The sequence below is a fragment of the Papaver somniferum genome, unplaced genomic scaffold (genome assembly GCF_003573695.1).
Source record: "Papaver somniferum cultivar HN1 unplaced genomic scaffold, ASM357369v1 unplaced-scaffold_117, whole genome shotgun sequence".
In the NCBI taxonomy this organism is placed as follows: domain Eukaryota; kingdom Viridiplantae; phylum Streptophyta; class Magnoliopsida; order Ranunculales; family Papaveraceae; genus Papaver; species Papaver somniferum.
In genome coordinates this window covers 12,099,293-12,115,017 of record NW_020620714.1, presented here as the reverse complement: position 1 = coordinate 12,115,017, position 15,725 = coordinate 12,099,293, and the positions used below count along the sequence as shown (strand labels likewise).

General features: G+C 39.0%; 1 protein-coding gene across 1 annotated transcript; it reads right to left on the bottom strand.

Annotated features, from left to right (window-relative positions):
- Positions 1 to 14,297: 14,297 nt before the first annotated feature.
- Positions 14,298 to 15,449, bottom strand: LOC113329878 (putative F-box protein At1g32420). Its single transcript, XM_026576699.1, has one exon. The coding sequence runs from the start codon at positions 15,447 to 15,449 to the stop codon at positions 14,298 to 14,300; it is 1,152 nt and encodes a 383-aa protein (XP_026432484.1).
- Positions 15,450 to 15,725: the final 276 nt, after the last annotated feature.

Sequence of the window (15,725 nt, the reverse complement as noted above, 5' to 3'; positions counted from 1 at the left end):
GTGGCAGATGCCCATAAGCAAGTTCTCTAAGAGTTTTATTTCCATCCCAGGAGCAGACCAATATCCAGACATGATTGGCTCAAAAGCTAAGTAACTATGTTACAAAGCTCAGAATTTGGTTTTTAAAGGGTTTGGATTTTTGGGAAAAATTTGGTTTTGGGGGAGATTTGAAAATTTGGTTTAAAATGGGAGTAAAAATAAAAATTTGGTTTAAGATGGGAGCAAGTAAAAATTTGGTTTTAAAATTGGGAGCAAAGTAGAAATATTTTTTTTTTTTTTTTTTTTTTTTTGAAAATAAAATTTAAAATTTGGTTTTTGAATGGGAGCAAGCCCACTGTGCAAGCCTCTAATGAAATGGAAGGAAGGCTGCGGCCCACAATCGGTTATCAGCTGGGTTTAAACCCAGAGTCCAAAATACAAGTCCAATGGAAAAATTTAAACAAGCCCACACAAAATAAATACAAGCCCACAAATTAAACAACAAGCCCACATAAATTATTACAAACCCAAAAGAAAAAAATAAAAGCCCAAAAAATTGGGTTAATTATTACAAGCCCACAATAAAAAATTGGAAGCCCACAGGTTGGGTTCTCTCAATTGAATGGGTTTAGGCTTACCTTTGTAGCACAGCCCAGCTGTTCTGATATTGTTGCAAAAACCCAGTTGGGTTTTGGTTCTTTTCCTTAGTGGCGTCCCAGCAGAGGAAAAACAGGTTCAGAATCAGCAGGTCCAATAGCAAATGAAATGAAGCAGATGCAGATGCAAATGCTATGAAATGAAATGCAAAATAGCTAAGAAAAACACAGATAAAACACAGCACCAATCCCCGGCAGCGGCGCCAAAAACTTGGCAGGCCGTGAAAGGTGTGTAAAATGATGCGTGATAAAACGGGCCTACAGTAATACCGCAAGTGCACGGTCGTCAGTTGTAGCTCGTGCAAGTACGGGTCGATCCACAGAGATTGGGTGTGTTTCGGAAGTGTTTTAGCTAATTGGATTCCTAGATTTGCTTTGGGCTTAGAAGCCCTTTGGAAGTGTTGGGCTTAATGTACTATTGGGTTTGAATGCCCTTTGAATGGATTGGGCTTAGTGGGTTTGTTAAACATAAAATGAACTGAGCTTGGGCTCAGTTATCTCTAAAATGCAAATGGGCTTTGGTTTTAGAAACTGGTTTGAGCTTTGGGCTCAACAGTTCAACTGTTACTTGGGATTAACAGTTCACTAGGCTTTGGCCTTACAGTGAACTGAGTCTTGTGCTCAGATGTTCACTTATGAATTGGGATGGGCCTTAACAATGAATTTGACTTGGGCCTTAATGAACTGGGCTTTTGGAAGTGAACTGTGAGTTGGGCTCAGATGGTTGAACTAGGCCTTTGCTTGGCTGAAGTGGACTTGGGCTCAGGAGTGAAGTAGCAGTGGAGAGCAAAGCAAGCAGCAGGAGTGCAAGAGCCACAGAAGTGAATTGGCAGCAGCAGCTGCAGAAAGGCAGCAGCAACAGAAGAATTGGCTTGGCTGCAGGAGAAGAAGGGGCAGCAGCAGCACTTTGGCAGAGCAGCAGGCACCAGCAGCAGCAAAACAGCACAAGGCCAAGAAGAAGGAAAAACAGTGCAGCAGTAGAAAATGCACAGCAGTGCAGTAGCAACAGAGCTGCAGCAGCAGCTGCAGCTGCTCAAGCAGTGAACAAAATTGCAAAACAGGAGAGTTGCATGGCATGAAAGAAGCAAGCAAGGCAAAACAATACAAAGCAAGAAAGCAAAACTAAACAGTTGAAGAAGGAATTGTGGATGACAGGGAAGGTTGATGGCAAACTAGGGCATTCATTCCACTCTAACTTCTAATATGCATTCTCCTATAGAAAGTTAAACACAACTATGGTATTATTTCCAAAGCACTAATTGTCTTTCTACAGCACAACTAGTCAAGGGATTATGAATTCAGCTTGAGTTGCAGCTTATCAGCAGCTCATGAACCTAACTACAAAGTATACTTGGCATACATTGTGAAAGTGAGGTGATGATGAGCTAAGTTCAAGTTTTTCCTAAACTTGTTTAGCCTTCTAGAGCAATGTGATCAATGTACTACACAATAAGACATTAGGGATTCATCAAGTCCCTAGCATGGTGGTTTAGAACATGACAAACATTACACTATCATTACAGGGAATTAAAATCAAGAACAAGAACAATGCAATTAAAAGTAAAAATGCAACTAACAGGAACAATTAAAAATGAACAGGAGCATCACACATTAAAGATTAACAGTGCAATGAAACTAACAATATTGAGCTAACTGAACCAACTATGAAACATCAAGACATTAACACTAACAGTGAACAAGGAAAAATATGCAAATGGTTAAAATTGAAAGTGAAATTAAAATCAAACCTAACCCAATTAGGGGGAAACTTGGCTAGTCCAAGAACAAGTTTTACATCTCATACATCAGTTCTATTTATACCTAAATTAGCAAATTAGGGTTTACACCCATTTTCCCCAAATGTCCTCACTCAACAGTACAATTAGGGTTTAAATTATTACCCAAAATTTAGCTTCCAAACTCCAAAATTTGCTCGACCCATGCTTCTTGATGTTTCTCTGATGCTTTTCCTTCTCCTATTGTCCCCTAATTTCTAGCTATTTTACTCACCCCAAAACCTAGGGTTTCAGAGGTTGTGAGATGAAGAAAATAGCTAGGCTAGGGTGTTGTCGGGTGTTGGAGATGGTGGTGGCAGTGATGGAACTGGTGGTGGTGAGGGAATGGTTGCGGCAGAGGAGACAGAGGAGGAGGTGGTGTTGCAGAGCTCTGCAATTTTTTTGGGAAGAAGGGGAGGAAGAGCTCGATGGGATTAGGATTAGGGGGTGTTTGGTTGGGAATAGGGTATGTGTTGCTATGGTGTGAGGCAGGATATCAAATTTAGATGTTGGCGAATCTGAGATGTTGGATCATTGGATCTAAGTGGAATCGAACGGATAGATGGAAGGATGTGTGAAGCGACCGTCGGATTCTGAGGTGCAACGAAGTTAACGGCACCAGATGGAGTTAGGTACTGTAGTGTAAGGCGGAATCATCGGGATTTGATGCACAGGCATAGGAGCGACCGTTGGATTCAACTACCATCTAATCTGAAGGCTTGGAATTTCAGCGCTGTGGTGCTTGGCAGAGACTTCCGATTTTGATGCTCTATGAAGGAGCGACCGTCGGATGCTCCCGAGAACTGATCTGATGGCTGAGAACGGAGGCGCTTTTGTGTGTAGAAAATGAGGTTGTGCGCACCACTCTTCGCGGTTTCCTTGCGTAATTTCTCCCGGCTTTTCACTACTTTTCTGCTCTTTTCGCTCCACGACTCATCCGAACTTTATTTATTACCTAAAAATGCAAAATTAATTAATAAAAATATTTATTCTTGAAAACAATGAAAATACAGAATATGGGATAAAATGTAGAATTAATGCGCAAGAGATGAGTTAAATGCCAACAAAAAGGGATAAATATATACAATATTTGGCACTCATCAGGTACTGACCGTATGACGCCAAGTAGAGTCTATGTGTATTTCTTATACACAATCGGCAATCCTTTCAGTTGCTTCTTCTAGTTCGACAAAGGTTTTGAATCTAAAATTGATCAAATTCCACTTGAAAGTTGGGATCATTCCCCGTACACAAATCTCAACGAGTGTCTCTTCATTGATTTCTTCATGACAGTCTATTATCAGGCGCCGGAACCGTAAGATATACTTTCCTATTTCTTCCCATATCCGCTGTCCATTCTTAGTTAAATCTATCGTCGTGACTTTTCTCTTGGATGAGTAGAATTTTCGAAGGAAGAGCATGGACATGGTTGGCCAGGAGTCTACACTTTCTTCCTTTAGGTTGTCATACCAAGTGAATGTCGTGCCTGTGAGCGATTTGGGGAATTCTCTTTGGCATAACTTTCCATCGGAGGCTCTATTATTCGTTGCTGATAGGAATCGTCTAAGATGTTCTCGTGCGTTTCCTTGTCCGTCATATATCTTGAATTTTTGAAATGTGCAGTCTTCAGGGTTTTGGTATTTTCGGATATCCATCGGGTATGAGCTACTTATGCGACAGTGGTTTTCTTGTTTCACCACATGATAATTTTTCTCCAAATACTTCGCCATTTCTTTTAGTGACATCGCCATTGTCTCGTCGTCTTTGCACTTCTCTCCCTCCATATTTTCTCCGTGAGTGTCTTGTCCTGCTATTACTGCTTGTGCGATCCAATCTTCAATCTCCTACCTTCTGCGTGAGCGCTCTTGTAGTTCCTTTTGCATGTTTTGTAGGGTTGATGGTATAGGTTTTGGCGATTGGGTTACTTGCGTGCTCTTTCCTCGTGTTGTCGTCGCCTCTCTGTTTTGGGATCCATATCCTGCCGGTCGTTTGATAACACCTTGGATCGGTGTTTCTTCCTCGCTGTCATCCTCTATTGTTACTTCTTCCCAATTGATGGGTCGGTCAGTCACTTGGTTCTCTATTGTACCAGGGTTAACGCCTCTTATGTGTGTCATGGTTAGCTAGGCACGAGCCTCCGGGTGTGGTCGCCAAATGTTGAGAGGTGAATTTAGGTTTGAGGTTCTACCCTTCCTAGCTAGCCAAATGACTCCACTTACCAAGAATAGTAAGAGAGAGTTGTCCTTCCATTGTACCTTGTCTTTCTTTATATATACTTTCCAAAATCCCCTTCCTTTAATGACATCATGCCATGTGTCCTAGACTTCTTTAATTACTACTAATGTCATTCCTTCTCTAATAAGTCCTCTTACTTTCCTATTAATTACTCCCTTATCCTTTCCATCTAATGGACACTTTCTTAGTGGACTTGGAATTTAGTCTCCAAATCCCCTTGTTGGGTTTGCCTCCCTCTTGAGGGTACACTAACCTGGCTAAGGGTTAGTATTTTTCATGTATCAATCCTAATCATTTTTCTATCAAAAACAAAACAAAATAAGGAAAATAAAGTTACTCCATACCTATTTTTGCTAAGCTAGCCTTGGTCAACGATACTTGACCAGGGTATATGTTAGTGGACCAATTCTGTGTGGCTCCTATAGAGGTTCTTACTAACTTTGATAAGGGCACCCATTAGGGTTTAGGATGTACTTATGGAGAGGAAGTCATTCTCTCTCACTGAACTAAATCTATTCATCGCCGCCTTGGCTTCTCTCTGGTTCTAAATGTGAGTTAAAGAAATGGATGATTTTATAATCCTCACATCAGGAAATTGTCCCACCATTATGATATTTTCTTTCAAAAATAGGGTTGCAGTAGATCAATCGCCAACCCCAAAAGCTAACAAACGAGAAAAAGGCATGTTAATACTCCCTCCGTACCACATATATATAGGCGGAGGGACCAATTCTCTTAGATTAAGAAATTTTTATTGACTTTATGCATTTCTATGTTTTTTCCTGTTTTACCCTTAATTATATTCCCTATGTTAGAGCTCAATTGTGATGATTCCCAAGCAAATAAATAGGGGTAATACAAGTAAAAAAACGTTTTGAAATTTGGACTCCGCCTATACAGTGGTACAAGAAAAAATGGAAATTCCCCTATATAATAGATACGGAGGGAGTACTTCAGTGTGGGTGTTCTGTGTTGTGTGGCTGCGGGTGTCGTTGGCAGGAAGGGGTTGGAGTTGATTTGCGCCAAGCGTTCTCTATGATGTGCAACCTGCCAAAGAGGTTCAGATTATTCACAGGCGCCTTGGGGTTTCTGTAGAAGAATCGGTATGTTTACATGACTGATTGATTTAGAAAAAGGCATATTAATAATTCACTCTGTCCAGTGTGGTTGTGCATGTCGTTGCATCTTCAAATACACATCCAAGTTACACTTCCTTTCTCTAAGTAGAGGTTGATCTCTGGAATTATCAGATTATTAGAATTCGAATAACAATATCGATTGGATCTGAACGTAATTTTTAGTAAGATTTTTATCAGGAATTCAGAAATTTAATGTTTCAGTTTGATAAGCAATTCAGATATGTTACTAAAATCTGATCTATTGGTGTCTTATTGTAAAATTTTATGGTTGTAGTAGTGAAGAAGATTCAGCAGAGTGGTTTTAGTTTTAGTTTTAGTTTCAGTTTTTTTTTGTTTTTGTTTCTTTTTTTTAGTGTTTGGATTTTGGAGGTTGAGGATACTAGCCATGAATGATGAATTCAAATTTTCAGCCTGATTACCCATTGATTACACATTGAAGGTCCTCCAAGATCGAGCACCCTCAGCATCCCTTCTTGCTCTTTTTTTCTCCATTTTCATTTTGTTCCTCAATGTTCTGTAAAATAATTCTACGCAGAGAGGTGATGTTAGTGACAATTAGTATTTTCCTTAGTATTATCTCTCTTAGGCTTTCCTAGTTCCTTAGGTTTCCTAGTTCCTATCCTTTAGCATCATCAGTTTGTTAGATCACATCTTCATTAGCACCATGTCCTCTAAACATAGATTCATCCAAGTTGATAGAAAATTTTTCAGATTTTCTTGCAACAGATTCATTCGTTCCTCTCCAATTATCTTAACATAATTCTATTCCTCTGGATCTACACATGGTTCATTTCCTGTAGCCTTAGCAAAACATCTGCAGTATGTCTTATTTGAAACTGCAAAAAATGGTGATGTAGGTCGTCGTGTATGGAAGTATGCTGTGAATAAGCAATGGTTCATGGAAATAAAACAATCAAACACACATGGTTTCTATCTAAACATCACCCTTTCTAAGCCAAATCCCAAAGCTGATCCGATAACTTTCTTCATTCCTGCAGTTTTGCAGCACCAGTGTCTTTCAAAAGTATTGGTAGGGCTGACATTCAGATCGACCTACAGACTACTTCAAATCTATTAGGAAAGTGGCATGATGCCTTTGTCGTATCATCACCTATCCCAATTACAAATTGGTCAGAGGTGACCTCAGCCCTCAGTCATGAATTACATCTCCATACCCTATGTACTGTTTATCCCATGAATTCTTCACAAGGTATTTTTCATGTAGACAAAGATCTATCATCTACAGATTTCGAGTTTACCTTTTCTGCAGGAAATATTACATATTCAGTTTTTAGATGGGATTCTAAATTTTGGAGTACATCTCGCTTATCAGCGACAGATTTCAATTTAGAGATTATCGGAGTCCCTTATCAATTATGGTAAGTGGGTGTTATGCATCAAATAGGAAAACTATGTGGTGAAGTTCTGCTGATTGATCCTGTTACGCTAAGGCTTGAAGATTTAAGGGCAATGCGTATGAAGATACGTAATGTCAATGGGATCAACTCTATTCCGAGAGTTCTTAATCTGATCACAGATTATGGTATCTTCACGGCTTACGTCTCTGTTGCTAGCATCATTGCTCCAGAAAGAAAGCAGGCGAAAGATCGGGAACCGTTGATGAGAGGGGCAATTTTCTCGGGGTCAAATCACATGCCGGGTTCGGAGGATATTCAAAGAGCATCTACATATATCCTCCCTAATTCTAGTAACTTTGTAAACTCTCCCAGGAAAGTTTCAAATTCTCCGAACTCAACGGATATGTCTTTGCCTTATCCAGCAAGGCAGGGTTTACGTAAAACGGGTCATCATGGATCTGTAAACAAAAAACGAAGGAAAAGTAATCCCAAAAAAAAAGTTCACATACCTCTCTGCGACAAAACCTCATATGGAAGAAGATTGATAAGTTGTCATTAGCTGTTAACTCACCCACAGACATGGAGATAGATTCTTTCATCCCAAAACCGGCCTTCAAATGCTGTATCGACGAAATATTTGACCAACTATCTTCTCCTCCATCCACCAAAAAAATTCATCCATCGATAATGACAAAAGCTGTCACCAGAACATCCTCAAACCTATATTCCATCATCGACCCAATCCCCAGAACCTTATACGATCATCCTCCTTTACCTCGACATAATATCAACACCCTCATGTTGTCTCATGCCCCTCTATATACACCTCCAGTTCATAATTCTTTGCTCCCTCTTCCTACTCCAACCTATCCTAGATGTGTTAACAAAAGCTCCAGTTTCATCTTCCCTGAGTGGGTTTTTCATGAAGTACAACGTTTATTCAATCTTGGCATCAATCTGGGCATCACTTTTAACAGTATGCCAAATCACTCTAAAATATTTTTGTCCATCAAAGTTAATATGGAAGGACCTGTACATAAGAGCTTCAGAAACTTATCTGTAATCGAAGATGACTTTGCCGTCCAAAATATTGTCAATTTGGAGGGAGTTCAACCAGTGTCAATCCATGAGACTAAGCCAATATTCTTACCTCTAGGTGGCCTAATTGATACTTTTATTGCTAACTTGTATGCAGAGGATACCTCAAATTCCTCTCCAATGTATCCCCTTGGGTTTGAGTCTATTTCTACAGATACATCAGATGTTGTTACAGATTTCTTAGAGGTTTCTTGCCATAACACCGGTGTGGAGGAACATAGTGTAATACCTAAAAGAATGGTAACAGAGTGCAGAAGACTTGATATTTCTCCTCTAGCTCTCGAGAAATCATATGTGAAAACAAGGCGTATTATCAAAAAAAGGGTACTCTCTTTTGATAAATGAATTTACAAATACTCTCATGGAATGTTCGAGGCTTATGCTCACCCAACAGGGGATCCATAGTGAAAAAGATGCTACAACTCATACAGGCCCATGTTATTATCTTACAAGAAACCAAGATGATGCGCTGCTCAGCTTATGACATTACTCAGATTTGTGGAAAGCCGAATTTTGGTTGGACTTTTCAACAGTCCAGGGGAAGCTCTGGGGGGTATGCTTATTCTTTGGAACAAAGATTTGATAGAAGTCGCAGACTCTTTAGTGGGAGAATATACTCTATCAGTCCAATGCATTAACAAACAAGATGGTTTTCAGTGGGTTCTTACAAATGTTTATGGGCCAAAAAATCCTAAAGATAGAGCTGAGTTTTGGGTAGAAATGGATAATATCTACAGACTTTGGGAGCAGCCATGGTGTTTGGGAGGTGATTTCAATGTGATCACCAAATGTAGTGAAAAAAAGGGTTGTTGTAGAATCACTAAGAGCATGAAAAACTTCTGTGACTTCATATCTCAACATGACCTTATTGATCTTCCACTTAAAGGGGCAAGATATACCTGGTCAAATGGTCAGTCTAATCCTGTTATGTGTAGACTTGATCGATTTCTCATATCTCCAGCTTTTGAGTCCCATTTTCCTCTTGTCTCTCAATTAGCCAAATATAGACCTACCTCTGATCACATACCTATCCTCTTAGACATTTCAGACCCATCCTGGGGTCCTAATCCTTTTAGGTTTGAGATTATGTGGTTTCTGGAGACTGGTTTTTATGATCTACTAGAAAACTCATGGAATTCTTTTTGTTTTGCAGGTACTTCAAGTCTAAAGCTTTGGTACAAACTTAAAGCACTGAAGGAAAAGCTTAAGGAGTGGAATAAGCTCACCTTTGGCAATACAAACACAAGATTGAAACTGCTGTTGTCAGATATTCATGTTCTTGATAGTTTAGCTGAAGATACGATGTTAAATGATTTTCAGATACAAGAGTTAGTAGAGTGCAAAAAGGACTTTGAAAAAGTTACAAGAATGGAGGAGGTTTCCTGGAGGATTAAATCAAATATTAAGTGGATGCAAGAAGGAGACAAGAATACTGCTTTTTTTATCAGGAAGGCTAGTGCAAGGAGAAGATATAATAGAATCAAACAATTATACATTGATGGGGTCTTGATTGATGACAGGCTACAGCTTACAGAGCATATTGTAAGTTTTTATGAGGATCTTTTTAAAGAAGAGGAGATTATTAGGCCGGTTCTGGAAGGTATTGATTTTGATAGCATAAGTTCTATTGAATCTGCTATTTTGGATGCTGACTTTTCTGAAGCTGAAGTGTTACAGGCAATTCAGGAGTTAGGACATGATAAGGCTTCTGGTCCAGACGTCTTTCCCATTATGTTCTTCCACAAATGCTGGAGTTTCATTAAATCTGACATCATGGGAACTATGCAGGAATTCTGCAATACAGTTTGTATAGATACCAAACACAACTCCACTTTTATTACTTTAGTTCCTAAGAAAGATCATATAGAAACTATTAAAGACTGCAGGCCTATTTTCCTTCTTACTAGTGTCTACAAAATCCTATCCAAGGTACTTGCTACTAGGATGAAATTAGTTCTGCCAAAACTCATTTCCCAGGTTCAATGTGCTTATATAGAGGGTAGACAAATTACAGATGGTATTCTGATTGCAAACGAGTTGGTTGATTAAAAGCTGAAAAGCCAGGAGTAATCTGTAAAATCGATTTGGAGAAGGCCTTTGATAGAATCAACTGGAGTAATTTGGAGTTTATGTTGAGAAAAATGGGGTTTAGTAGTAAATGGATTAACTGGACAAGGTTTTGTTATTCTACAGCTACATTTTCTGTCCTCATTAATGGTTCTCCTTTTGGTTTTTTCAAAAGTTCAAGGGGAGTTAGACAAGGTTGTCCCATGTAGCCTCTTTTATTTAACATTGCTATGGAAGGTTTCTCTAAATATATTGATAGGGTAGCTAATGCTGGTTTATTCAATGGTTTTTCTATGGTGGAAAATGGATCTGTGGTAAATCATTTGCATTATGCGGATGATACTATCTTTTTCGTCGACAACAGTAAAGAAGAGCTCACAAACTTGTTCTCAATTTTGCACTGTTTTGAGTATATCTCAGGTGTGAAAGTTAATAAATCTAAAACTCGACTGATTGCAATTGGAGATGTTCCTCTAATGAATATTTGGGCTGCAGAGATGGGATGCGCAGCTGATATTTTGCCCTTCTTATACTTAGGCATGCCTCTGGGAGCTGTCTAAGTCTAAAGAAATTTGGGTGCCTATTCTGGAGAAGTTTGATGCACGTCTTTCTACCTGGAAACACATCTCTTTATCCAAAGGAGGTAGGTTAGCTCTCTTAAAATGTATTCTAACTTCTCTTCCAATGTACTACTTCTCCCTGTTCAAGGCTCCAATTTCTGTGATCAAAATTTTAGAAAAGAAAATGAGGAATTTTCTTTGGGAAAATAATAGTTGTTCTCACTTGATAAAATGGGAAATGATTTATGCTGATAAAGATAGAGGAGGGTTAGGAGTTCTTAACTTGAAGCTTATGAATATGGCTCTTTTAGCGAAGTGGAGTTGGAGGTTTGGTGTAGAGAAAACCAGTTTATGGTATAAGCTCATAGTAGAGAAATATGGTTGCGACTACTCAAATTGGGTTCCAGGTCCAGTTTTTTCTTCTCATGGAGTCTCCTGCTGGAATACGATCTGTGAAACAAGAGATATGATTACTAATAACTCCTCTTTGTGCATTCATTCTGGTACTAGAGTGTCCTTCTGGTATGATAAGTGGATAGGTACTTCTTCCCTGGCAATTTGTTTTAACCATCTTTGCAAGTTGGATAGACATCAATTCGGTAGTCTGGATGATCACATTACTCCTGACGGTGCATGGAGATTTGATTTCAAGAGAATTCTTAATAACTTGGAAGTGACTCAGCTAGCAGGGTTACTCAATGTTATTGGTAGTGATCCTCCTGTTATATGTCCTCTTCCCGATACTAGGCGTTGGCAGCTTCACAACTCAGGCGGTTTTTCAGTTAAATCTCTTTATCATACTCTCACTGTTGTTGCTGGTGTTGATAATTTTCCACATCATTTCGTAAATAAGAATGGAGTTCCACCAAAAGTCTCTTTCCTCTTATGGTGTGTTGTTCATGGTAAATTAAACTCCTTAGATATGTTAAATCGAAAAGGGATGGAAGTTTATAGCTCTTGCATTCTTTGTGGTAATTGTAATGAGTCTCAGGAACATCTCTTACTACACTGTAAAGTGGCATATAAAACTTGGATGGCTGTTATGCCTAAAACGCATTCGGTGTGGGTGTTCCCAGAGACTATGTATTCGCTGGCTCATTCTTGGTCTCATAGTTCTCTATCAAGTAACGGTAAGGTAGTCTGGGATCTTATTCCCTCTGCAATAGTCTGGATCCTGTGGAGAGAAAGAAATTGTCGCATCTTTGAGGACAAGTATAGTTTCAAGACTGATTCTGAAATTGCAGTGGATGTCAAGGCTCTTGTGATTTCCTGGGCTAGTGCTGCTGGAAACAGGGTTCATTTGAATTTTTCAAACTCTGTTTATAACTGGGAGACAGTGTTCGACTGAGTCTCTAGTTCTTCTTGTTTGTTTTGCTTCCTTTCTTTGTTTTGTCTACCTTTTGTAGACTTTTGTATATTCTCCTCTTTTTAATAAATCTTTCACTTCTCATAAAAAAAAAAGTGACAGAGTTCATGTCTAAACAAGTATGTTCTTATTCCCCGAAGTTCTACAATATATTTGCTTTTGTAAACGTGTCCGATCTTTGAGATCGAAGGTGCCGTTTTATATCAAACCCCGAGTCTGGGTTGGGTACGTACTCTGAACAGGCATCAAACTATCCACGAAAGTAAGAAATCTGAAGCCGATGGCATCATGATCCCGGAAAATCCCTTTGATATCAACTTGTTTTTCAATATTCTTCATTTTCCGGTTGTAATAATAAAGAGTTTCGAACTTCGATTGTTGATTGAAGTTTTTGAAGATGCTGAGATTTGTCCCGGTAATCGCTTCAATAATCATCGCACGAGTCCCACAAGTTAAATGGTAGTGTAATATTCTCTGCAGTCCAATTCCCATGAATTATGCCCACAAGTTAAAATCTGATAGTGCACTACTGTTGGGTCGGCCAACAATAGATTGCATTCATCAAGTCAGATGGGTTCTGCAAGAAGGACCGTTCTAGTATTCATCCCGACCTGATGAATTTCACAAGAAGAGTTGTTGCAATTGATAAGATAAGAAGTGTATCAACCTACCCATATGTCAATAAAGCCTTCATTGTCTTATCAATTAATCAACTCTTGTTACCAAAATCCATGAGATTGATTGAATAGTAAAACAATCCATCCTGCAGAACCCATCTCCCTGGAACCCTAGCTAGCTATAACTACTTTCATGCAGCTGTAACCTTGCATGAGGTGGTGTTCCTCAGGCTTGTGTGCAATTGGATCAGCTACTTTCTCCTGGGCAAGACTTTGACCCTTGTCCTGAATACCGGAAAATAAAAATTAAACTAGCTTCTGGTGACCATCAACTGGAATGGTAAATTTGATACAAGAATAATTGAATCAGAATTAATAGCTTTTAGGAAACCATACGGGTTCAGCAAGATGCTAGATTCAAGCATTTGAATCTATCCGTATAAATTTGATTAGAGATGTTAGAAAGACAGCAAAGAAGAGGAAAAGTACTGAAATCAAGGAGTAAAAGTGGTTGTGTTGGGAATGACTTTCCTCCTTGGCCAGTCCAGTCAGCACCAACACCACCACTTTTAACCATGCATATCAGCACCTCTCGCTCCCTCTGTTATCTTTGTAACACGATCTATTCAAAACTTACATGGCAGGTCAAAAGGTTGGATCGCCCAACCCGCTGTACCCGTAAGCCTTAAACCTTATTAACCCTCAACATACCCCCATCTACCAAATCAACCACCTCCTCACCTTCCAAAAGCTTTTCAAATCAACAGAAGAAAGAAAAAGAAAAAGAACACCTACGTACTTAGCTAAGCTTACCTAGTGCAGCTCCTGCTACAAAGAACTAGAGAATTGAATGAGGGAATGACTACATCGTAGATTATTTATTTATATAGAATTTGAATTTCTAAAATTTGATACCTTTCTACTCTTTCCAAACTACGTACCTTGTTTTGAAATAGGAAAGCACTAACCGCCCCTCCTTCTGGAATGTAACACCGACATGGAATTCCTCTTTTAACCGAAACATAAATTTCTATTAGATGATACCTTGGTCAAGCGTTGTTGACCAGGATTGACGCATTGTTGTTCCTCGATGTACTCTAAAACGATTCTACATGGGTAATGTTAGTGAGAGAGCTACATAGAGAGGTGATGTTAGTGAGAGAGTTCATGTCTAAACTTCAGTCTTTAACTTTGGTCAAACCCTGGATTCAGGGGTGTAGCATGGGTACGTACTCTGAACAGGCATCAAACTATCCACGAAAGTAGAAAATTTGAAGCCGATGGCATCATGATCCCGGAAAATCCCTTTGATATCAACTTGTTTTTCAATGTTCTTCCTTTTCCGGTTGTAATAATAAAGAGTTTCGAACTTCGTTTGCTGATTGAAGTTGTTGGAGAGGATGAGATGTGTCCCGGTAATCGCTTCAAAGGCTACATAATCATCGCACTAATCCCACAAGTTAAATGGTAATTTAATTTTCTCTTCACTCCGGTTCCCATGAATTATGCCGTTGGTATTAACATCATCGTAAGTCCATAGATTAATAGAACATCCATCCACTCTTTCCCACAAAGCTATATGCCCATCAACTTCTAGTAAATCTACATATATCCAAATAGTTTGCATCCCTCCATTAACCGGAAAATCCCGCCAACGATTATTGATGAAAGTAGGGATCACAGTGACTTGGTTAAACTTTTCGCTTGTAACATCAAATGCCATTACGACTTCATGAACCTTTTGGTGTTCATCCAACCAATAGATAACACCATTAACGTAAACAGATGCACCAACTATTTTACCCGGAGTAAACTTCTTATCGATTTCCCTCCATTCATTCCGAACTCCTCCTATTGTTAAAACCTCACACTGTTGAGTATCAAGACCGTAAGGGTTCTCATTGGAGATTTTTTCTTCTGTATTTATAGTCTCAAACACAGAAACCACTTTGTGTTGTTTAGTAGCTGGATCAAATCCGAATCCGAATCCGAAACCCCATCTCATCCTAGAAGTGTCCACTGCTTGTCCATCAAGGTCTCTCGGTAATTTCCTAGTCCTTGTTTCTAACCAAGATGTTTTATCTCCGGTGCTTGGATTATAGATGAGAACACAACCTTCAAAAGGTTTAACGAAACAGATCAACCCGTTTACCGGATTCAGCATTATTGCATCATCAAAAATATTATCATCAGTAGTTTTACGACCTAATAAGGGAGTTGCTGTTCCCCCTTGGAACAAGTCACAAAAGAACAAAGCCGTTTTCCTCCCTAGAACAGAAGAAATAAGGAGTTTTATACCTTCTCGGCGTGTTTTAGATCTCAAAAGGTGCAAATCGATCAAGTATTTATTTTCTTTGATTAGAAATCTCCAATGTGTACATACCAATTTGAATCTCATCAGCGTTTTCACTGGTAGCCTGCTTAGAATGTCGCACAAAATTAGGTCGTTGCCACCAAAAATATCACCATGGCCGACCTTCAACTTCTTCTTATTCATACTTCTTTCTGATGGAATCTGAGTTTCCTGATCTATACTGGGTTTAATTATTTGCATCTCTAAATATATAGCGGAATGGGTTGACTGCATGTATAGCACCATTATTAGAAGAAAACAACCAAACAATTATATACCCAAAAAAACAAAAAACAAATTAACTGACCTAAGAACGTCATGATAATTTGATTTTCTTGTTTAATCACGAAGCTCTCAGATTGTGATTGAAAAAAATCTAAAGATATAAAAAATGACGGTGTAATAAGCTTACCTAGCTGCTGCTATGACTCACTTCTGTCTTCTTGTTATTATGCTTATTTTAGAACGCGCGATTCTGGAATGTGGAAACTAATTGGGGATATGAATTACTTCCCCCAACCA

Bases quoted from the DNA above. Each gene is read 5' to 3' on its own strand.
- LOC113329878 (XM_026576699.1), bottom strand. From the start codon at position 15,449: ATGGTGCTATACATGCAGTCAACCCATTCCGCTATATATTTAGAGATG.